Source organism: Mirounga leonina, unplaced genomic scaffold (assembly GCF_011800145.1).
Source record: "Mirounga leonina isolate KUSES-001 unplaced genomic scaffold, KU_Mleo_1.0 Mir_129, whole genome shotgun sequence".
NCBI lineage: Eukaryota > Metazoa > Chordata > Mammalia > Carnivora > Phocidae > Mirounga > Mirounga leonina.
Genome location: NW_023270323.1, coordinates 81303930 through 81325957, shown reverse-complemented (window position 1 = coordinate 81325957; position 22028 = coordinate 81303930). Strand labels below are relative to the sequence as shown.

The 22028-nt window shown below is 58.3% G+C and overlaps 1 protein-coding gene across 8 annotated transcripts in view; it reads right to left on the bottom strand.

The window, feature by feature from the left end:
* Window positions 1-22028, bottom strand: part of GAK (cyclin G associated kinase) — a 54136-nt gene that overhangs the window by 752 nt on the left and 31356 nt on the right. For 5 of the 8 annotated variants that reach the window (XM_035005515.1, XM_035005519.1, XM_035005520.1 and 2 more), the window contains 16 exons: window positions 18444-18493; window positions 17711-17859; window positions 17020-17142; window positions 16054-16187; window positions 13147-13341; window positions 12204-12321; window positions 11783-11862; window positions 8542-8735; window positions 7674-7820; window positions 7077-7544; window positions 6455-6628; window positions 5848-5991; window positions 5135-5251; window positions 1363-1590; window positions 750-898; window positions 88-282 (listed from right to left, as the gene is read on the bottom strand). In XM_035005515.1, the coding sequence (XP_034861406.1) occupies window positions 88-282; window positions 750-898; window positions 1363-1590; window positions 5135-5251; window positions 5848-5991; window positions 6455-6628; window positions 7077-7544; window positions 7674-7820; window positions 8542-8735; window positions 11783-11862; window positions 12204-12321; window positions 13147-13341; window positions 16054-16187; window positions 17020-17142; window positions 17711-17859; window positions 18444-18493 (2665 nt within the window). The remainder of the gene's footprint in view (window positions 1-87; window positions 283-749; window positions 899-1362; window positions 1591-5134; window positions 5252-5847; window positions 5992-6454; window positions 6629-7076; window positions 7545-7673; window positions 7821-8541; window positions 8736-11782; window positions 11863-12203; window positions 12322-13146; window positions 13342-16053; window positions 16188-17019; window positions 17143-17710; window positions 17860-18443; window positions 18494-22028) is intronic. The other 3 variants (XM_035005517.1, XM_035005516.1, XM_035005518.1) reach the window with 3 other exon arrangements.

Sequence of the window (22028 nt, the reverse complement as noted above, 5' to 3'; positions counted from 1 at the left end):
CCCCAGGCCGGACCAGGGGGAGGAGCCCTTAGTCCCGCTCCGGCACCTGCCCCGCCCCGTCCTGCCCCGCCCCCGCCCAGCACTCACCTTGTCCGGATGCACCACCAGCACCGCGCGGCGGTAATGTTTCTTCACCTGCCCAGCGGTCACCAGGTCGGCCATGCCCACGGGTGTCCAGCGGCTCTCGCCATCCCACAGCACGGTGTGCAGGGTGGACAGCAGGGCACGGATGTTCCTCTCCTTGCCCTCGGTCCACTCCAGGAGCTGTGGGACACACAGGTGCTGCGGAGAGATCGGGGCCTCTGCCCCCTCTGCCCGCCAAGCCGCTGGCCATCCCTCCGATGGCTCCACAAACCACCCACCACCACACGGAGCAAGGCTCTGACCGTGAGACGCTCGGCTGAGACCCAGACCCGATGCCCCGGGTTCTGTGCTGACCCCACCCAGGCATGGTCGACACCGCTCCCTGGGCCTAGCCACACGCCGCACAGGACAGGACGGCCCCGCAGAGCTGCATCGCGAAGCCGTGTCCAGAGCAGCAAGACTTAATCACCCCAAAACATGTCCAAAAACACACCTAAGTGTGAACACAAGCACTGTCTGTCTCTGCAAACACGTTGGGCCGAGACCCTTTCGTGTCCGGGAGTCGGGAGCCTCACGAGGCAGCTGCTGGCTGGCTCAGGGTGAAGGCCAATCACATCCGCAGGAGCCCCCCCACCCGCAGACTCGGGGCGCCCAGCCCCCCTCACCTTCAGCTTGAGGGGGTCCGCATCCCTCGCCTGCTCCTGCCTCCGCATCTCGGCCATGGTCCTCGGCCCCTTCCTGTCAGCCTTGGAGGAGAAGCCCTGGTCGGACAGCAGGTCCTCAAAGTCACTCTCCGACACTCTCGGCTTCTGACCTATGAGCGAATGGAGGCTTGGCCGACAGACAATGCGCTGGGGGCTCTGCCCATGGGTGCACACTGGGCGAGACCCACCGCTGCCCCAACGCTTCGGAAGAAAAGTTCGTCAGAAACGGGCGGCCTGCCAATCGGCGTACATCCCAGCCTGCAGCCTGCAGAACAGTGTCTAGCTCAACAACCCTTCGGGATCCAAGGACAGCCTCGTCCGTCACCTCCTGGGGTCAACGCGGATGTGCCGTCCCCGTGACAGACACGGCTGTGGGCTCCCGGACAGCGTGGGCCTGGCCGCAGCATTCCCTGCCACCCCGCGGGAGCCCCCGCCGAGCGAACAGACATGGGCCTCGCTGAGCACTCCTTCCCAGGTCGGGCCAGGAGTGGGAGCAATAGCAGGATGCCGCTTTACGAACCGCTTCACAGGAAACTTGAAAAAGCCACACACCGGAGACCGAGGCAGGACTTACCGAAGCTGGGGGCGCGGACCCCCCTCTCCTCTCGGCTGCCGATCACACTCAGGTTGGCGGCATAGTTAGGCCTTGGCTGTGCACAGGCTTTGGGGGGTGGCTTGGACTGGGGGGGCCGCGGGGTGCCCTGGGCCGGGGGCCGATTTGTCTGCTGCCAGGAGCTGCCACCCGTGGGAGGAGGGGCTGTTTTGGGGCCGAAACCCCCAGGAGCAAATCCAGCAGGTGAGCCTGGGGAGACAGTTCACAGGGGTTGAGTGTCCGAACGCGTGATGGCTGCCGCGCCCTGTGAAGCCACTATGGACGGGGCCACTGCTGTCTCCAGGACTTCACGTCCACAGGGGCTGGGGGACAGCGGGTACGCGCGGGGACAAGCGCGGGCACCGCCTCCCCACTCACCCTCAGAATGCACGGCTGCTGCTTTAACTGCTGATTTTGAAACAGACGCACAGCAAGCCAAACCACCAGCTCCGGGCCCCCAGGTCCCGGCTGCATCAGCTGCTGCGTGCGCGCACGCGTGTGTGTGCACGGCGACCACACACACGCGCGTGTAAGCACCAGATCACGACATTCACGTTCCCCATCCTAGGGGAAGAATGTTCTAGAGACGGAATCAGAGAGTAAGCTTTGCGGTTGGTGCTTCTCACGCAGGACCTGCTCCTTTTTATTGCTGAGCAGTATTTTGTGGTAAAGACAACGCGGTTTGTTCAATCCCTGACCCCTGGGAGGACCTCAGGGCTGGCTCCAGTTTTGGGCAGTTACAGACAAAGCCGCTATGAACACCACTCGGAGGTTTTGCTGTGAGTCTGGGGTAAATGGTTGCTGCACTTCGTTTTGCTGGAAACCGCCCAGCTCTGTGGTGGAGCGGCCGAGCCGTCTCGCACCCCCACCGGCACCTAGGGCCACACTCCTTCCACTGTGGCCACGCCACGCCCTGGGGTGGCCCCCAGCCAGGTGGCCCCCGCGCTGGGCACAGGCACTCGCCTCCCGTGCTCTGAGTGGATGGCTTTTTGCTCACTGCCGTGCTCATGTATCCCAGGCGTCAGTTCCAGGGCAAACGCGGGGCTCAAAAACATGTTCTCTGCATCCACAGCTTGTCTTCCCACCCTTCAGTCTTTAGCGAAGCAAACCGTGATGACGACGTGCATCATTTTCTCCGTTGTGGTTCGTGTGACACACAAACCACGCCCTGGGCTCCAGAGACCTTCTCCTCCACGCTCTCCTCCCCCAAGTGACATGTCTCATGTTTACACCTCAATCTGGAGCCGATGCTGAGCCGCCCGGTGTGTGAGGCCGAGCTTTAGGCTGCGGTCACTTTTCCGCCTGTGCTGCCCGTCACTCCAGTGCCATCGTGGTGGGTTTGCACCTCCATCACAAGCCCGCTGGCGCGTGTGGGCCCACTCGTGGGTGCCTGCTCTGCTCGACTCCCGACACCAGGTGGTGCTGGTTTCAGCACCTACAGCCTAAGCCCAAAGCCAGGGGTGGGGGCGGGCGACTCCCACAATCCTGTTCCATTAGAAATGCTTCAGCCACTTGAGGTGCTCTCGCTTCCCAAATAAACGTTACCACGAGCTTGTCCATGTCTACCGAAACCCTCGCTGGGCTTTCCGGTAGGAACCCTGCTGAACCTACAGACCCGTGAGCACGGTCTGCCCCTCCCTCTGCCGCGGCCTGGGCGGCCCTCACCGGCTCCGCGCCTGCAGCCCCAGCACGCAAGTCCACGCTGCTTACCACCAACAGCCCTCCCTGCACTGTTGGCGGGTGCTGACCACTCTTGCTGGGCCTGTGGCGTGGCAGACCGTCACCCGGCTGTGGGATGGCGAACCAGCCTCGTTCCTGGTTGTGGTGCACAACTCTCTGTGTGCGGACAGTTCTCTAGGCTAGTGTTTTGTTCAGAGTCTGCGTCTGTATTTACGAGGGACGTTGCCCTGCAGTTTGTTTTTTTTTTGTTTTTGTACAGATTCTGGTTTTGGTATCAGGGTAACGCTAGCTTCCTAAAATCAACTGGAAAACTTTCCCTCCTCTTCCCATATCCTGGAAGACCCTGGGGAATCAGTATGAATTCTTGAAACATTTGGTAAAATTCTCCAATGAAGTTCTCCATCTAGGACTGGAGACTCCCTTTTTGGAAGACTTTCGAGAGTGAATTTGTTTTCCTCACAGTTACAAGGATATTCCCACAACAGCCTCTGCGCCAACTGGGTTTGCTGGGGACCAGCTCTGAGGACGCGACCAATGTCAGTGCCCACGGCCCGCGCGCCCTCGCTGTCCCTGCAGGGACGTCCCCATGTCCTTGTGTGATCGTCCTTTTCAATCTGTCCCAGTAGAGCTTTGCCTGCGGTTTTACTGATTTGTGAGATTTCCTGGTCTTTTAAAAAAACCAGGTTCTGTTTCATCAGTTTTCTGCTTCACGGATTTTGGTTATTATTTCCTTCCTTCCACTTGCTTTGGGTTTATTTTGCTATCTTTCCAGACACCCTGAGGGAAGGTTCCAGATGCTGACCAGAAGGCTCCGCTGCGGCTGCGAACCCCCGGCTGAGCCACGTCCACGTTCACCTGGTTCAGGGCACCATTATCCTTCCTAAATAACCCACTCACTGCTCATCGTCGAAGCACGTGAAGACTGACAGTTATCCTGTCGTTCCTGGTTTCCGGTCCATGTGGTCAGGGGACCATCAGTCTCGACGAAGGCCCAGAGGTGCCTGGGATGGGGTGTGGTCTGTGCAGGTGGTGCCGAGGGCTGAGAATACTGCGGGGCGCAGGGCCCTGCCAGCGGGGCCGGGCGGGGGGGCGCCCCTAGCAACTCTATCGCTGTGCCAACCTCAGGTCCAGCGGCTGGATCACTTGTCGAGAGGGGTCTGACGTCTACAACCAGGGTCTGAGCTCGTCTGTTTCTCCTTTCCTTCTGTCAGCTTCCGTCAGGATCCCGTTTCCTGAGGGCGTGTGACAGAGGGCCTGGGGCCCCGGTGCAGCCCTGAGGACCAGGCTCCAGCCCAATGATGGGTCACTTGGGACCTGAGAGGTCCTGCCCCCCCAACAGGAGGCTCTGGGCAGCCCACCCCGGTGTGAGTGGCCAGAGACAGGCCACGCAGGTGCAGAAGGCCAAGGGCAAACCCAAATTCCAAGGAATGCCCTCAGAGAGAGATGACGCAACCTGACACGCCAGGAACTACTCAAAGAAGGAAAGCCTCAGGGCTCAACGGACAGACGCAGAGCAAGCCCCAAGGTAGCAGAGACGTGGGGCAGGGGAGGGGAGGCGGTCCTGCAGACCCAGGGTGCTTCCCAAGAGGGGAACGAGAAAGTACACGTGCCAGGAGATTCCCCAGCACCGAGGAACGTGCATCTCCAAACCAGAGTGAAGGCTGGCTAGGCGCCGTGAGGGGCTGTGGAAGAAGAGCTCCACCACCTGGGGCGCCGCGGGCCTGAGCAATGAGCCTTTCCAGCAGACACGGTCTCCAGCCTGGAGCTGCACCCGCCTGCTGACCGCCAAGGATGAGGAACCCGCTCAGATACTCGTGGTACTCAACGCCCCACATGCGTCTGGAGGAGACCGAGGGACCCGGAGGACATGTTCCCCAGTAGATTTCAAGGCCAAGGGCAGCAGACATAGGCGCTGGGTGGGGCATCTTGTCCATCCCTCCAGGGCTCCAAGTCCCTGCTCCCCAGATGGCCCGCACATGCCTGACGCCTCGTTCGCCAGCCCCTGCAAGGGGAGCAGGGCCACACAGACTGCACCCTCCTGCCATGGGCCAGCGCTCGGGGCCCCACACGTCACCTTGGAGGCCAGAACTGAGGTCACCGAGGTCTGCAAACGGGTCCAGGCTCTGAGACTTGGTCCAGCTGGCTGGGGGGCCGGGGGCGGCAGGCTGGCCTCCTGGAGAGAAGAAGGGACCTGGAGAAGAAGGGCAGAGGGTATGAGAAGGTGCACCCCCGGGACGCTCCTGAGGCCGCACTCAGCTAGTGTGCGCGCCCACACCAGCCCAGACAAGGCCGTCCACGTCCAGCCTCTTTACGGAAGCTAATCTACCAACTCACACGGCTCTGACCCTCGAGTCCCACCTCCCAGAACCCATGTCACGTGTGAACGTGCTTTACGATGTTCCTCACAGGGGCGTAGCTGGAGGGTATTCTAAACGTGAGACGCTGAGGGTCAGAACGAGTTACCACTGTGCACCCCAGGACGGAACACCATACAGTCGTTACAAGTGTAGCTGTTGCTACATAAAGAATTCTTATAAATCAATTAAAAATACTTTGAATTCCAAAGGTGCATGGGTGGCTTGGTTGGTTGAGCGTCTGACTCTTGGTTTTGGCTCAGGTCATGATCTCAGACCTCAGAACCGTGAGGCCCAGGGGCCTCCAGGAGGCAAAGGAGCCACGGGACACAGGACAACACAAAGGAGCGCTCTCAGGGACGCCCTTCACCGCCTCCCGCTGAGCCCTCCCGGCCCACACTCCTCTGGGAGTGGGGTCCCACCCGAGACGTACCTTCCGCAGCAGGCACGGGGGCCGGCACCTCGGCCCAGGCCTCCCACCCTCCTAGCAGATCTGGGTGGCTGTTGGAGGCCGTCATCTTGCCGGGCTCTGCCGGTAGGTCCCCTGGCAAGACAGCAGAGCTATCTGGGGTATCCCCTGGTGGAGGCAGGCAGCCATAAGTCCCCTCTGTGGGAGGCTGGGAGGACACCCTCTGTCCCCCCTCATGTGAGCAGAGCTGAGCACATGCACTCCCAGGATCCCCCAGGGAGCTGCACTGGGCTCGGCCCACACCGACCGGCTTCCTTCTTCCTCAGGGGCCCAAGGACGCGTCCCGTGGTCACTGAACTAACCAACTGGACAAGGGGGTCAGCAAGCGGAGCCGCTATTCAGAGCAGCAGTAAGGGTCTACACGTCTTCAAAGACCTCCCACCCCGTGGCCAGCCACATGGACTTGTGGCTGCATGCTGGTGCCCCCAGAAACTGCCTTCTGCCTCCTCCAAAACCCCGCAGACTGCACGGGGTGGACAGCTGCAGGCTGCGTCACCTTGCCAGGGGAGGGGGGACCCCACAGCTGCCCTCCGTCGGCCCAGGGTCCACAGCAGGTGACTGCGGTGCTTACCCAAGTGCAGGAAGTCGGTGCTGCAGGCTGGGGGTGGGGCGCTGTGGGTGGAGGGGAAGGGTGCGGGGGCCGCGGCAGGAGATTCTGAATTAAGAAATTCACCGAAGAGGTCAGGCTTGGAGCAGGGCTGGGTGTCTGGACCAGACGGCAGCAGGAGAGGGTCAAACGGGTCGGCTGTGGAAAGACACCCAGGAAGTGGGCGGAGGTGAGGCTCTGTGCAGGCGCCTTCGGCCCAAAGCATCAGCCAGGAAGCTGAGCAAGTCCCATCAGCACCACAGCCCCTCAGACCCAGGCTGAGGCCACAGCATCGACTCCAAGAAGGTGCTGGACGCCAAGATGCCCTTGCCCGAGACTCCCCGGGGAGAGGGGAGGGTTAGCCCTTCCTGGGACAGGAGAGCCGGAGGGGCCTCAGCAGTCGCCCCACACAGCAGCCTCGGTCTGCGGCTGGCCCGGGTCTGCAGTCTGACCAGCAGGCCCGGGGCTGCTCCCCAGTGAGTGGCTGAGGGGCCGGGCACCGACCCCACCCCCTCCGTTCCCAGGAGCCCCTCCCAGGTAATCTTGACAACAAGGCCAAACTGCTAAAGCCCTATCCTCTGTTCCCCCAGCGGATGGAGCAACGTACCAGCTGCAGCTGGCCCCTCACGGGGCGGGCTCTGTGAGCTCAAGGAAGGGGCCGGGCTTGTGAAGAGCAGGGGGGCCTCGCCACCCAGCAGATCTCCGCGGGGGACCTCTGGAGCCGTGTCAGGGGCTCCCAGGAGGCGGCTGAGCAGGTCGGCGGTACTGGGGGCTGCCCCGCAGGCCTGCATGGGGGGTGCCAGCCCTGCCTCGGAGTTCAGCCCCAGGAGGTCGACACTGTCCTGCAGCGTGGGCTCCTGCGGCGTGGCCGGCGTGGCCGCGTCAAAAATCAACTCTCGCTCTTGCGCCCTCGCTGCTGGGCCTGGCGTGTCCTCGTCAGCCGCGTCCCTGCTCTCGGCTGAGAGTGTCGCCGCGTCCTCGTCGGAAGGCTCACTCCCACCTGCGTCCTCGGCTGGGGCTGACGCGCTCTCCTTGGCAAAGTGAGCTTCGGGGCCCGTCTCTGTGTCTCTCTCCTCTGAAAAGAAAAGCATAGCAGCCGGACGGCAGGGTGAGGCCTCGCCGGAGGCCGGGAAACAGTGGCAGGCAGAAGATACACAGCTGAGGGCCAGGGCGCATCCCGCCACGCCCGCGGCCCCCCACGCACCGTGCCAATGCAGCGTGTGGAGGAAGCGGCTGGAGTCCGTGCAGCTGCTCTGCGGGGACTCAGACTCCGCGGGCGCGGCTTCCAGAGACCCCGCCTCAGCGTCGTACTGAGTGGTGGAGCCGGGCTGCCTGGGGAGCTCTGGCTTCCCTGCGGGGGGAAGGGCGCGTCAGGAACAGCCCGGAAGAACTCCACCGCCTGCAGTGGCCAAGGCCCTGGGCTGCGAACCGTCTCGGGGAGTGGCCAGGCCACACAGCCGGACGCCCGATTCCGAAGCACGGGAAACCCGCGCTGACCACCAAAGAAGGTCCGGTGCGTGAGCAGCTCCGTGTCAGCTCAGCTGCTGCCCCAAACCACGCATGAACACACACACGCTTCTCAGGGAAGGGAACGTAAGACGCACACCAAGGACGCGAAGACGGCCGTGTCGCAGCCAGCAAGCGAGACCTCAAGCCCTGCCCGCCGTGGGGCTGCATGTGCCCCTTTCTAACTGCTCACGAGATAACCAACCCGGAGAGGGACGGTCTGCCCCGCTGTGCCCCGCGGGTCTGGAACAAAGCCTTGACTTCTTCCAGGTACACTGCAAACAGCAAGCGACTCCAACCTGACCCCCGCAGCTGGCCCACGATGACCCCCAGGGCAGGGGCTACCCACGGTCCTGGGGCTCTGGGAGCAGCTGTGGAGGCCCGAACCCGGGAAATGCGAGCACGTCAGGCGTGGAAGCTGGTGTCGGGGAAGGTCCCAAGTGGGGGCTCCGGGCCTCCGTACGCCGGTGCACAGCCGGACACGGGGATGGGGGCAAGCCCAGCCCCCAGGAGCTTCCCGTGGCAGCACCACCACCGGCTGTGTGTTTGGAAAACAAGGATCTCACCAAATTTAGACAGAATGTCTTGCTGCTCCTCCCGGCTGGAAAACAGGATTTTGGGGTTCAGCCCCCTCATGCTGGTGCTCTCCCAGGGTGGGGCCTCCCGGCTGGGCCTGTCTCTGGGCTCCACCTCCACCTCCAGGTTCACTTGGAATAAATCTGGGTATTTCTCCTGAATGTCACACGCATCCAGGTCATACCTGCCAGGGGAGACCAGACGCCAGTCAGGAAGCCACCCCACATTAACCAAAAGTGAGCACAAAACAGTACGCGTGCTCAGCGGGGCAGGCACGCGGGCAGGGACCCTGGCCCTCACCCCTCAGGTCCCGCGATCCAGATCGGGGGGACCTTAAATGCGTGTTTCCATAAAACGACGCTGTCCACCCTGGCAAAAATCCCCAACTATTCACAAGTGCCCGTCAAACCCAGACCTCTGGAACGCCCTGCAGAAGGGGGGAGGGTGGCAGGGGAAAGGCAGCAGGGCCCACGGCTGGCGGGAAGGAGAAAGACAAGGAATGCCAAGAGCAGGTGTGCAGACGTCACCTGTGGGGCTGGCAGTGGGGGCTGTGGCTGCCAGGTCACTGAACTCGAATTCTGGGGCTCTGTACCTCTCTAGGGATTCCAGCATTTCCCCCCGTGTTCCCTAAGATCACCTCTGATAACATGTTCACAAACCACGTTGCTAAGCCCTGTTCTTCAGCTGGGCAGCAGGCTCCCAGCCTTCATCTTCTCTCACGCCACCTAACAGCTCTGGGCGGTTACTTACTGTTTCAAAAGGGGCAGCGGGTTCCTGAGTGACCCAAGCCGTGGGAGGAGGGGCCCACGGTCCCCTGTGACGTCCACGTGGCACCCATAACCCAAAACGAACCACAGCCACCGGGCAGTGGGGCCGCAAACGTGGGGGCAGACTGGGTGGTCAGTCTGGGTAGGAAAAGCCCGACAGCCTTTTAAGTCTTACTTCCAAGGACCCAACGAAATAAAATCAGCGAGCATGTGTGACCCTAATGTGGAACGTCCGCTGGTTTCAGTCCTTCCCACTCCTCCAAAAACAAAACCACCTTTGCGCAAGGGGAGGAAACCCAACAGAGCAGCTGTGTGGGCAACAACAGCCCGAAGCCGAGCTCTTCCTGCTGGGGCAACGTGGGCAGGAGGGGAGCTCCTCAGGCTCTCAGGCCACCCCACACTTTCCTCCTCTCCAGGTCGGGCACCCACAACGAGGAGATGATGCAGGTCACCGCGCCGCCAGGCAGGAGTGGCTCCCGTGGGAACCGCGGGGGTAAGCCCCGAGGCAGCAATGTCAGTCAAGGGGGAGTCCAGCAGCCAGCAAGGGCCAGAGGAGGCCTAGACCCCCATCCACAAGGAAGGAGTGAAGCAGGGGTCCACACAAAGGAGCACATGACCTCTGCAGGCTCAGCTCCGGGGGCCACAGGGCCTTGGGGGTAGCTCTGGGCACCACGCTGGGGGCCACCCATCCCCACCTCCCCACCCTGGCTGGTCCCCCAAGATGGCCTCCGGGGCCGGGCCTGCCCAGCTCACCCAGCAGGTCAGTGAGGGAACAATGAGGGTCTGTGAGCAGGGCCACAGCCCCCATGACCCCACCCTGCACTTCAGGAGGGCGTAAGGCCCCGGCCTCACTGGGTGGCACCAGGGGCCAACATGCTTGGCTCAGACACAGAAATGCTGCCTTGTGTCACGGACTGCAATTCTGCCCACTTAAAACACACTGGGGACCCTCCCTCGTGACAGAAGGTCTCATCGAGGATGGACCCGCGAACACTGCTCCAAGTTCTTTTCTCAGGCTGTCCTGTTTCAGCCGCCTCTGCAAAATGGGTCCTGCCCACCAGAGACACACGCTCGTCTGCATCGATCAGGCAGCTCCACCGCTCTCTCCCGATTTAATCACGTGATCCGCTTCTGGAAGCACTGCACACACTGATGCACGGGCCCAAGAACGCAGCTCGGTCAGGCTCTGCGCTGGCACACTGGGACGTTCAGGCAAAAATGCCCCCTCTTTCCAGCCCCCACGAAAGTCCCTACGCCAGAAGTAACAACTCCCTGGTCCTCCGGCGCCCAGAGGGTCGGAAGTGAGTCCTCCCAGGACTGCGGGGGGGCTCCCAATATTCCCTTGACTGTCTGGGTAGGATGGGGCACAGGGTCCTGGGCATGCACGCGGCATCTCAGAGCCCCTCCCCGGCTCTCCTCTCACCACTGGAACAACACTTCTGCTCGGGTGGCTGGTGTGCACGCATGGGAGACAAAGCGGAAAAGACACCACCTGGGGGGCGTAGTCAGTCAAGCGTCTGACTCTTGGTGTCGGCTCAGGTCATGATCTCAGCGCGGTGAGATCGAGCCCCGCACTGGGCTCGCGCTGGGCGGGGAGTCTGCTTGGGATTCTCTCTCCCGCTCGCGCGTGCTCTCTCTCTCTCTCTCCCCAGTGCCCGCTGTGCAGACTTGTCCCGCTACCTGGGCACCTGCGCTGCAAACAGAGGTCTGCACACACCCCAGGGACTGGGGGCCAGGTGTGCTGTGCGAGGCCCTCATGCATTACTCTAACGAGGTGCTGAATCTGGGAATGCAAGAACCTGAAGAGCCCTGGGTAAGTCAAGGGGGTTATCCCCGACTGTGTGTATTTCTGCTTTCATCTCTAACACCAGATGGTGAACTTCTCTTAACTACCTCCGACCTCAGTGCCTAGCAGAGCACTCTGCACATCCCAAGTACTCTACATGTTAAAAAAGCAATAAACAGGGCGCCTGGGTGGCTCAGACGGTTAAGCGTCTGCCTTCGGCTCAGGTCATGGTCCCGGGGTCCTGGGATCGAGTCCTGCATCGGGCTCTCTGCTCCTTGGGAGCCTGCTTCTCCCTCCACCTCTCTCTCTGTCTCTCGTGAATAAATAAAATCTTTAAAAAAAAAAAAAAAACAATAAACACCCGTTCAGCTGTTTGTACCACAGTCCAGGGCGGAAATGACTAAATTCTAGTAAGAAACGCACCAGGCCAGTCCCCAGGTCACCAAGGTGCACAGTGGCAGCCACCGTGTCTCAACGGAAGCGCCACATACTGGACTCTGGGCATGCTCCGAGGTGGGGAAGACCCAGGACTAGAGCTCAGTGTGGCGACCCAGCCATGCGCGAACCACATCGCCCCACCAGGGTCCAGCGCACGGCACTCATTTACACGGGGTACACGGCAGGTGGGCACCGTGCACCTGACCCTCCTGACCTCTCCCATGTGTGACACCCACATACTTTGCAAATTTCACAGTAGTTGCATTCCGAGGCACGAAGCCCGTGTGGAACTGGACCTGGAACATCTTCATGGATGCCACCTGCAGACAGAGTGTAGACAGGAGACCCTCGAGCTGGGGAGGACTCCACCCGCCCACACTGCAGACACACACTTCACAGCTGACAGGCTCTGACAGTCTCATGTACAGCACCCTCCCGACAAGCAGCTTCTCGGGGTCTGAGGTAGGGCAGCCCCAAAGTCGTAACTTAGCAGACGCCCCACGCAGACAGCCTCCCGCAATATGGGGAACTCCGGGTGTTTCAGGCTAAAATCCCCTCTGCCTTGGGCTACACAAGGCAGTTCTCGCTGAACACCGGGCCCAAGAACCCTCCACGAGAACTCACAGAATGACAGCCCAGGCTGGTGTGAGCGCCCACGTACCTTGGCCTGCAGTCTTCCTCCCAGGGTGGACCTGGCGTGGTAAATGATAATAAGCACGTCCCCTTGCACGGTTATGCCCAGGGGAATGACTGCTTTGCCATCCTCGATTTTGAAATCCCTGAAGAGCAGAATGATGAGGAAAGGTTCACTTAAGTCACACACAGCTTTCCAGACAGCAGTGGTCCTGGAAGGCTGCGGCAGCCTGGCAAGAACTTCAAGCTCCCCTAAAGCACCAACGCTTAGATCCACACATCCTTATTTTGGTGGTCTTCCTGCCAGATTTTTCTGGGAGGGGTGTTGCTCTGGGAACTTTTTTTTTTTTAATATTTTATTTATTTATTTGACAGAGAGAGAGCACAAGCAGGGGAAGTGTCAGGCAGAGGGAGAAGCAGGCTTCCCGCCAAGCAGGGAGCCTGATGCGGGGCTCGATCCCAGGACCCTGGGATCAGGACCTGAGCCGAAAGCAGATGCTTAACCATCTGAGCCACCCAGGCGCCCCTGGGAACTGACTTCTAAGAAGCTACTTGTCGGGGCGCCTGGGTGGCTCAGTCCGTTAAGCGTCTGCCTTCAGCTCAGGTCAGGATCCCAGGGTCCTGGGATCGAGCCCCGCGTCGGGCTCCCTGCTCGACGGGAAGCCTGCTTCTCCCTCTCCCACTGCCCCTGCTTGCGTTCCCTCTCTCGCTGTGTCTCTGTCAAATAAATAAAAAAAATCTTAAAAAAAAAAAAGCAGCTACTCCTCAGCACACTGGTCCTGGGAACCTCCCACACCTGGCGCCCATTGGGTGGGACCGGCTCACCGAGCGTGTTCCTGCTCACCACCTCCACCTCGGGTGGGGCCTCGGCACCTTTCTGCAGCTCTGACAGACTTTCTCCTTAAAAGTCTCCCAGAGGACAGAAAGTGAATGAATCTGATGGCCATGGGGCCAGGAGGCCCTGAGCTCACCTCATCTTGTCATACTCCTGAGATGTGGTGGCCACGCGCTCGTCCCCCACGTAGACCTCGCAGAAGGGCCTGCAGCCGTTCCTCTGCTTGCTGAACAGCGGCACTGGCGTCATGACCACGGCTTTCACCAGGATCGGCTTGCTGTGGGGCGTGACGGGCTCCTCTGCCACCATGTCACACACGTACTCGATGTACCTGCAAGGGCCAGAGGCATGCCACGTCACCCGCCTGTCATGTCCCCAAAGCTCCAGTCGGCTCACCGCACCTGGTTCCCACAGACGCGAGTACTCAGTGCGACCAACTTTCCCTGGAGCAGTGCTCTAGTTTCACCTCACAAATCTGATGTAATTTTCATTTGGTTTAATAATTTTTTTTTTTTAAAGATTTTATTTATTTGACAGAGAGAGACACAGCGAGAGAGGGAACGCAAGCAGGGGGAGTGGGAGAGGGAGACGCAGGCTTCCCGCGGAGCAGGGAGCCCGATGCGGGGCTCGATCCCAGGACCCTGGGACCATGACCTGAGCCGAAGGCAGACGCCCGATGACTGAGCCACCCAGGGGCCCAAAAATTTTATTTATTTGACAGAAAGAGACACAGGGACAGAGGGAACACATGCAGGGGGAGTGGGAGAGGGAGAAGCAGGCTCCCCGCTGAGCAGGGAGCCCAATGCAGGGCTCGATCCCAGGACCCCTGGGACCATGACCTGAGCCGAAGGCAGCCTAATGACTGAGCCACCCAGATGCCCCTTATTTTATTTTTGTAAACATTTCATTTATTTATTTCACATAGAGAGACACAATGAGAGCAGGAACACAAGCAGGGGGAGCAGAGGGAGAGGGAGAAGCAGGCTTCCCGCCGAGCAGGGAGCCCGACGCGGGGCTCGATCCCAGGACCCTGGGATCACGACCTGAGCCGAAGGCAGACGCTCAACGACTGAGCCACCCAGGTGCCCCAGTTTAAAATATTTTTGAACTTCCCTTGAGACTTTTTCTTTGACTCATGGGTAATACAGAAGTGTATTAATTTTGAAAAATTTAAGAAATTTTCCAGCTATGTTTGTTATTACTTTTTTTTTTTTTTAATATTTTAAAGCAATCTCCACAGCCCACGTGGGGCTCATACAACCCCGAGCGAGAGCTGCATGCTCCCCTGACTGAGCTAGCCAGGCGCCTGTTTGTTACCAATTTCTGGTGTAATTCTACCACAAACACACTTTATGTGACTGCTATCCTTCTGTGACTGCAGCTTAATGGCCCAGAATGTGATCTTTCTTACTGAATGGCCCGTGAACACTTGAGAGGAACACGTCTATTTTGGTTGTGGGGTGAAAGGGTCTACAGATGGTTGCCCACGGTGTTCTGTCCCAAATTGACCGAGTACTCGTTCCACCCCCTGCCACGGCAGGAATGTTGATGCCTACCACTGTGATTGCCCATTTCTCCTTTCAATTCTGTTTTCTGCTCTACAAATCTGGAATCTGCTCTCACGTGCCTCACTCCTCCAGCTCTCCTGGGCGCTTTCCTCAGCACCTGCGGGGTGCACACACCAGGCATCTGTCCCTGCCCTCGTGTTGTGACCCCGGTCTCCTCCAGACGGGGAAGGAGTGGGGACTGGCTTCCAAGCAGCAGGAGGGAAGGGTGGCCGCTTCTGAGCGTGGGTCCCACACTGCACTGTGCTAGCAGACCTGCTCGGGGAGCTCTCCGCCACATGACAGGAGGCCTGCGTGCACCTCACTCCCAGCACGAAGCCAGGATGCCACACCCCATCCACACCCGAGTCCCGCCAACAGCCTGAGCGAGCGCGGAAGTGGCCTGGAGAGGGAGCAGCAGACCTTCTCGGTGAAGTTCACACTACGCAGCCTGGCCACCCGACCCACAGAGGCGGAGAAGCACGTGCGGGCTCTTCGAGCTGCTATGTCTGCGGTGATCAGTCACCCGGCCCTCCTCCACGGCTGACGCCGGCTTCCTCCGTCTTGATGGCAGAAGTGGGGCTCCTCCAGACAGGGCATCGCTGGGTCTTGCTCTTTTATCCAGTCGGACGATCCTCCTCCTCGTGGGCACTTTCAGAGCTCGACCGCTGCTGTGGCCGGCTTGTACTGCATCGTCTTGCTAACTGCTTCTGTTCCTCATTTCTTCTTCTTCGGTCTTTTCCTCAAGTGAGCACTTTTTATAACTCTGTCCATTTCCTCTGCTGACTTACTAACTCTCGTACTTAGAACCTTTACTGGTTGCCCTGGGGATTCCAACAACAACTCGGACGAGGTCTGTACCTCTGCCCTCCGGTGACCTTTGAGCTGTGTGTGTGGGGTCTCCAGCAGACGAAGTACGGTGCATCTGAGTGCGTTTTCTGCATGTTTGTTTAGTGTTTCACCCTGTTTCGTGTCCTCTGAGCTTTGGAGGCTTGGTGTCTCATTAATTTGGGGAATTCCCTGGCAGCTGTGTCTGCCCATCGCCCTTCCCATTGTTCTGCCTCCCGCAATGGCCCGAGACGGCCTGGCAGGCCTGGCTGCTCAGCCCCTTCCCGTGATCCCTCTCCGCGCTCTGGCCTGAGTCATGCGGCCGGCCCGCCCTCAAGAGCCTGAGGCCCTTCCCTCAGCCGCAGGAGAGCCTGCGGGGGGGGCAGCCTCCACGACCACGGCCTTTCTCGCGTCTGACGTTTGTGCTCGGGACTCACAGTTCCCGTCTTGCCTACCTCCCTCATTAGCACCTTCAACACATTAACCAGTCACTTTGAATCTCCTGTCAGACACCTTGGCGTCCTGTCCTGAAGCTGTGTGTCCCCCCAGTGGCCAGCCAGGACTCAGGAAGGCACGGACTCGCCCACCTCCGCACGTGGGCCCCGAAGTCGCCCCCCTCCCGGCACCGCGGCTACGACCCGGCCGACAGCTCCAAAGTGGGGCACGCGTACCTTTTGTGGGACGGCCAGATGCCCGGCGGGCAGCGCTTCATACTGAACATGTACACGGCAGCCTCCGCGGTGCTGAAGAGCCGGCAGAAGCACAGGAAGGAGCAGACGGCCACCGCGGACGCGGCTCTCCCGTCCTAGGACGAACGGCACGGGCCAGGCTCACGCAGCCGCGGCTGCAGGAAGGCGGCTTCCTCATCACACACCTCCCCAGACAACAGCCACGGGGCCTTCCCGTCTCAAGACCCACTTGCGAACTTAGGAAAACACACCTGACAGGGGTCCGGCTCAGAGTCCAAAAGACTAGAGGTTCCTAACAAACCCTCACTGTGCAGGCGGGAAACTGGAAATAAGGCTTGTCCTCAGCCACAGTGAGGGGGAGCAGAGACGGGGTCCCATGAGGCAGAGTGGCCTCAGGGCCAGGCTGCTGAGGCTCATGTGCATGCTGCCTTGCGGGGAAAGAACGCCCCGTGGGGACCCCTTGTGTTCTGTACAGAGGAGTAGGGGGACCACCTGTGTGGGCAGTCTTCCCCAAGGAGCGGTGGGTCCCACAAGGCACAGGCAGCCGCTGCTCCCTCTGGGGTCTGCTACCTTGAAGTGACAGGGGCCACGCCAGGGCAGCTAGGCCTAGGGTCACCGGCTGCAGACACCAGGGCAGAACCCGCTCCTCACAGGACTTGCCACGAGTCCAAGTGCTAGCCCGGCGTGTCCCAAACAGACCCCCACTCTCCAGCATAGGCGGTCCCGTGCTGCCAGGGGCCTCACCCAGTATCAGACAAGGCCTGTGACTGTGTGGGGGACCCCAGCTGCCCTGCCGGCCTCCCTCCTCGGCGCACTGGAGCTCACTTCCATCCCCTCAGCAGACTGTGGGCTTCCCCAGTGCATGGGTTACTCTCCCTGGTTTACGTTTTCTTCTCAGGTACCGCACCCCCAAGGTGGAGGGCAGGGATGGGGCAGCCTCACACTCACCACGCAGTGCACAACACAGACATTCTTGTGGTCTTGCCGTAGCCATGAATGCATGTTCCTGCAAACGCCGTACAGGCTGTGAAGGTTTGGGGCCCGCCTGGCCGCCCAGCCACACTCGGAGACCTGCGGGCAGAGGGCTTGGCTCAGCCTGGGTTCCCTGCACCAGCTGGGGGTGCAGACACAGGGGGATGGGGGGAGCCCCACCACGGGCACTGGCTCTGGACAGACGCCACCAGGCCCCCTGCTCCTGTGCTTTGTGCTCTAGGATGTGTACCAGGCTATGCAGACTTGGCAAAAAGACTGGAGAATCTACCCTTCCCCACGCTTGGCTCAGTCTAAATACCATGAAAGTGTCTGTGTCCCACGTGGTCATTTACTAAGAAAATCACGTGGCCTCTCACAGCCTCACTGGTGAGGAGCAACAAGGCACCCTAGATTTTAGCAATCTCCAGGGGACACATTGAAGCCCATCTGTCTCCTCATGGGTCACGTTATGGAGTCTTCCAGAGAAAGCCCCTGTCCCCGCCGTGTGCTGCATGGGGGCCCCGTGTCGCCACACCCAAGCCCCCCACCCCACCAGAGCCATGGGCTCCGCCTGCTACCACTGCTGCTGGGGAATGCCACACGTGGGTCTGAGGGCCGACTGGAAGAAAGCCGCATGCAGTGAGAGGCCAGCGTCCAGGCCACCCACCCGGTTATGAAACTTGGAGGACCGATACGTTCTCGGGGACAGGTTGTAGACCGCATAGTGTCCCGGGTGCTTGGAGTCCAGAAACAACCGTACGTCTTCTATGTTATTCTTGATAGCCGACTCCACGCCTTCCGCTGGGAATGACATCACTGAAAGAGAGCAGCCCACGTCAGCCGCCACAGGGTGGTGGCACTTGGCCTCCACAGCCTCACCAGCCACGGGCAGGACAGTCGGCCACCTGGGCCCCTGCTCCTCATCTCCCCACAGCTGCTGACTGATCAGTACAATGGCCGCCAAGAACGGACAGAACACAGACCTCGCCACCCCCACCAACCCTCTGGGATCTCCACACAGTGCTTTCTGGGACAGTGAGTTCAGCCAGAGAGCCTGATGCACGGCAGGGTCTCCAAGTGTCTGGATTCTGGTTTCGGTGTTTGGAGACCCAAGTTTTAAATGTGCTTTGCATCATTCCCCTCATGATCTCAGAGTTCCAGAAAGTTCCAGACCAGGGGGGGAAGGTGGGTCAATGGTGGTACTGCCCACGGCAGGGCCTGGAGATACAATGGGCAAAGGGACAGGTGCCCAGGGCCCCATCTTGGGCAAGTGAGTGGCTGCCCAAGGGGCACCCTCTCCTTCCCCACCAGCCACATCCTCGTGCCCTGCACCCCATGAGCCATCCTCAGACAGGAAAGAATCAGAAGCACGTCCTCATGGTTAGCGGAGGCAAACGTACCAGCAATTCTGGATGTGATGTAAGATATGTCCAAATCTCCCTTTGCATAACTGGAATTAAAAAGAAGAGCCTTGGTTATTACAGGAAATTTCTACAGATAAGTCACGAGAGCTTAAATGGAGCGAGTCGTGCGAAGGCTCAGGCTGTGGCTCACGGGAACGTCGTGTATGCGAGTGAGCACCTTCAGTGCACGTCAAGAGTGGAGGTAGACGGGAAGTTATAAACTGCAAGTGACGGAGAGGCACAGACCCCGGCAAACTGCCTGCTAGTCTACTCTAAAGACATATGGCCACGGGAGCTGGCAACCAAAACGGAAGACAGCACATCGTGTCTGGCAAAAACTGAGTTTCAAGAGACCCAGAAAGCATCAGAAGCAGACATCGCAGGGGTGCTGGAACCACGGGACCAGGAACTTCAGCAGCTACGATTAACATGCTAAAGGCTCTGATAAAGCAGAGGGCAGACAAAAACAGACGGGCAGTGCAAACAGAGACAAAGTTTCCAAGAAAGGATCAAAAAGAAATGCTGGAGATAAAAACACTGTGGCAGAAATACAGGATGCCTCTGGTGGGCTGATTACACGGAACACAGCTGAGGAAAGAATCTCTGAGCTGGAAGATCGAGCAACAGAACCCTTGAAAAATGAAAAGCAAAGAGAACAAAGACTGACAAAATCCAGAACAGAGTCTCCAAGGACGTGGGACAGCCGCAAAGGTGTATGGTACACATAACGGGAACACGAGACGCAGAAAGGAGAACAGCAGAAATACGTGAGCCGATAATGACTGAGAATTTCCCCAGACCCCGGACCTAGGACGCTCAGAGAACATCAGGCAGGAGCAATCTCTTCAGAAACCACGCCAGCAAAAAGAGATAAAATATGTAGTGTGGACAGAAAAAACCCACCCAGGAAAAACCTAGAATTCTGCACCCTGTGAAATTATCCTCCAAAAGTGAGGAGAAATAAAGACTTAGTCAGACAAACACTGAGGGAATCTGTTGCCACTAGAACTGCCTTGCAAGACGTGTTAAAAGAAGTTCTCCAGAGAGAAGAAAAATGCTTTGGTCAGAAACTCAGATCTACATAAAGAACAGAAGAACATCAAAGAGGAAGTGAAGGTTAAAAAAACAAAAACAAAACAAAAAAAACCCACTTTCATTTTTCTTATTCTTAGCTGATTTAGTAGATGCCAGTTTGTTCCAAATAATGGCAACGGGACACATTCTGCATTGACAACGCGAATGCTGGCCCCAAGTACCAGCGGCGGGGAGCAGGGTCCCCGTGGCGTCCAGAGGGTTAGGGCTCGTGGTATGGGCCCTATTTGAAAGGAGATTTGGATTAGCCAGAAATATATACTGCAAACTCTGGAGCAGCCAGTAAAAAAGTTAAAAAAAAAAAAAAAGAAGAAGAAATGTAACAGATAGGAAAGGAGAGACCAGGGGCTCCCGTGAAAGGCTCAATCACGACCACAGAAGCCGGGCAGAGCGTAGGAAGCGGGGACAGACACGCTGGGCACCCAGCCAGTGATGCATGTCCGTGGTCTGCACGCAACCCATTTCAAGACAGAGACGGCGAGAGTAGATCAAGACTCAACTCTCCAATGTCTGCACAACACTCCCAAAGCTGAGCGTTTTCTGATGGTTTATTCACCATCTGTCCTGTTAGCTGCCTCCATGCCTGCTTCTTGTCTCCAAAACCTATTTCATGTAATAGATACCGTCCCTCTGGGAGTTTTATGATTCAAACACACTTACTCCCAATCAGGGTCGTACTTTTTTGGAAACCTGAAAGAAGTGTGCCTTGACGGATAGAGGGTTTTTAAATTACACTTACTAACCATTCGTTCCCATGGCTGGTGCAGTTTTATTACATTTAAGAAATCTACCTCACTCTGGTGTCACAAGAATGCCCCTATTTTAATTTTCTCTAAAAAATTGCTGTCGAGGGGCGCCTGGGTGGCTCAGTTGGTTAAGCGACTGCCTTCGGCTCAGGTCATGATCCTGGAGTCCCGGGATCGAGTCCCGCATCAGGCTCCCTGCTCGGCAGGGAGTCTGCTTCTCCCTCTGACCCTCCCCGCTCTCATGTGCTCTCTCATTCTCTGTCAAATAAATAAATAAAATCTTAAAAAAAAAAAAAATTGCTGTCGATGGCATGCCTGGTTGGGTATCTGCCTTTGGCTCAGGTCGTGATCCCAGGGTCCTGGGATCGAGTCCCGTGTTGGGCTCCCTGCTCTGCGGGGAGCCTGCTTTTCCCTCTCCCTCTGCTGCTCCCCCTGCTTGTGCTCTCTCTCTCTCTGACAAATAAAATCTTAAAAAAAAAAAAAAAAAACTGCTGCTGACAATGAGATCTTTTAACTAATCAGATGAATGTTCTTGTCCATTACTGGATAAAAACTCGACTTTATCTTCCCCATACAGATACCCATGGACATAGCACCGTTCGTTAACCAGAACCCTAAGGTTTCACTGGTTTTATATGAGTCCCACACAAGCAACCATTTCACCAAATGGGCACAGTGCTCACGTTTGAAGAAAAGTGACGTACAATGGGTTCCCAGTCTTATTTTTTTTAATATGCTGCTGGCAATTCTGGGTAACTCGTACACGAACTTTAAGATCAAAATCGACAGAAGCATCGGTATTTTTATTTATAGTGCAATGAATTTACAGACTGACTGACACCACCTTCAAAATTTAATTCTCCCAAACATAAACACGGTGTATTTCTCCACTCAAGTGGTCCAACGTGAGGGCTTTTGTCAGACGCAGCTAACAGTGGGGGGTGCCTTCTGCACAACGTGCTGCCGAAGCAGCAGAGTCCGTCCCACTGGCTCTGGCCGCAGGAGGCCCAGAGGCACCGCGAGCAGCCAGCCCAGGCTCGCCGCCCAGCCCGCACCCCCGCCCACACGCCGCCCCACATGCCCGTCCTCTGACTGCAGCCAGCAGGCATCCAGGAGGGCAGGAAAGGAGCCCTTGGACCTGGGGATGCCTCTCTGCTGGAAGCCAGAGCCAGCCCTGCGCAGACCAACTGCCCTGAAACGATCATAACGTGGATTAAGTGCAACAGCATCCTAAGTGACCTGACAAGCAGGCAACCTGACAAGTTGATTCTAGAATTCATTCCAAAATGCTGATGTGTAAGAACAGCCGATGTTCTTGGGCAGGGTGGAAGGGGGCCCGGAGAAAGGACCGGAATGCTGCCTGGCTTGGCCATCAGCAGAGGGGCTGCTCTTCTTGGGGAAGACTGGGGCAAGAAAAATCCCCCAAAGTAAAAAATCCCCTAAATGGATTAAAGACACAAATGTAAAACAGTAAAACCATCAAAAAATATATTTACAACACATTTAAATAACTGATTTAAAATATATTAAATGTGCTCAAACCTGGGCTATGAAGGACCCTGAGCACGGAGGCCGACAGACCTAAGAGAAACACGGACTCGCTGTACTTTAACTTACAACCCCTGCAGCACGGGGATGCCGGGGGGCTCAGTCAGATGAGGGTCTGACTCTTGCTTTCGGCTCAGGCCACCATCTCAGGGTTGCAGGATCGAGCCCGGTACTGGGCTCCGCGCTCAGTGGGGAG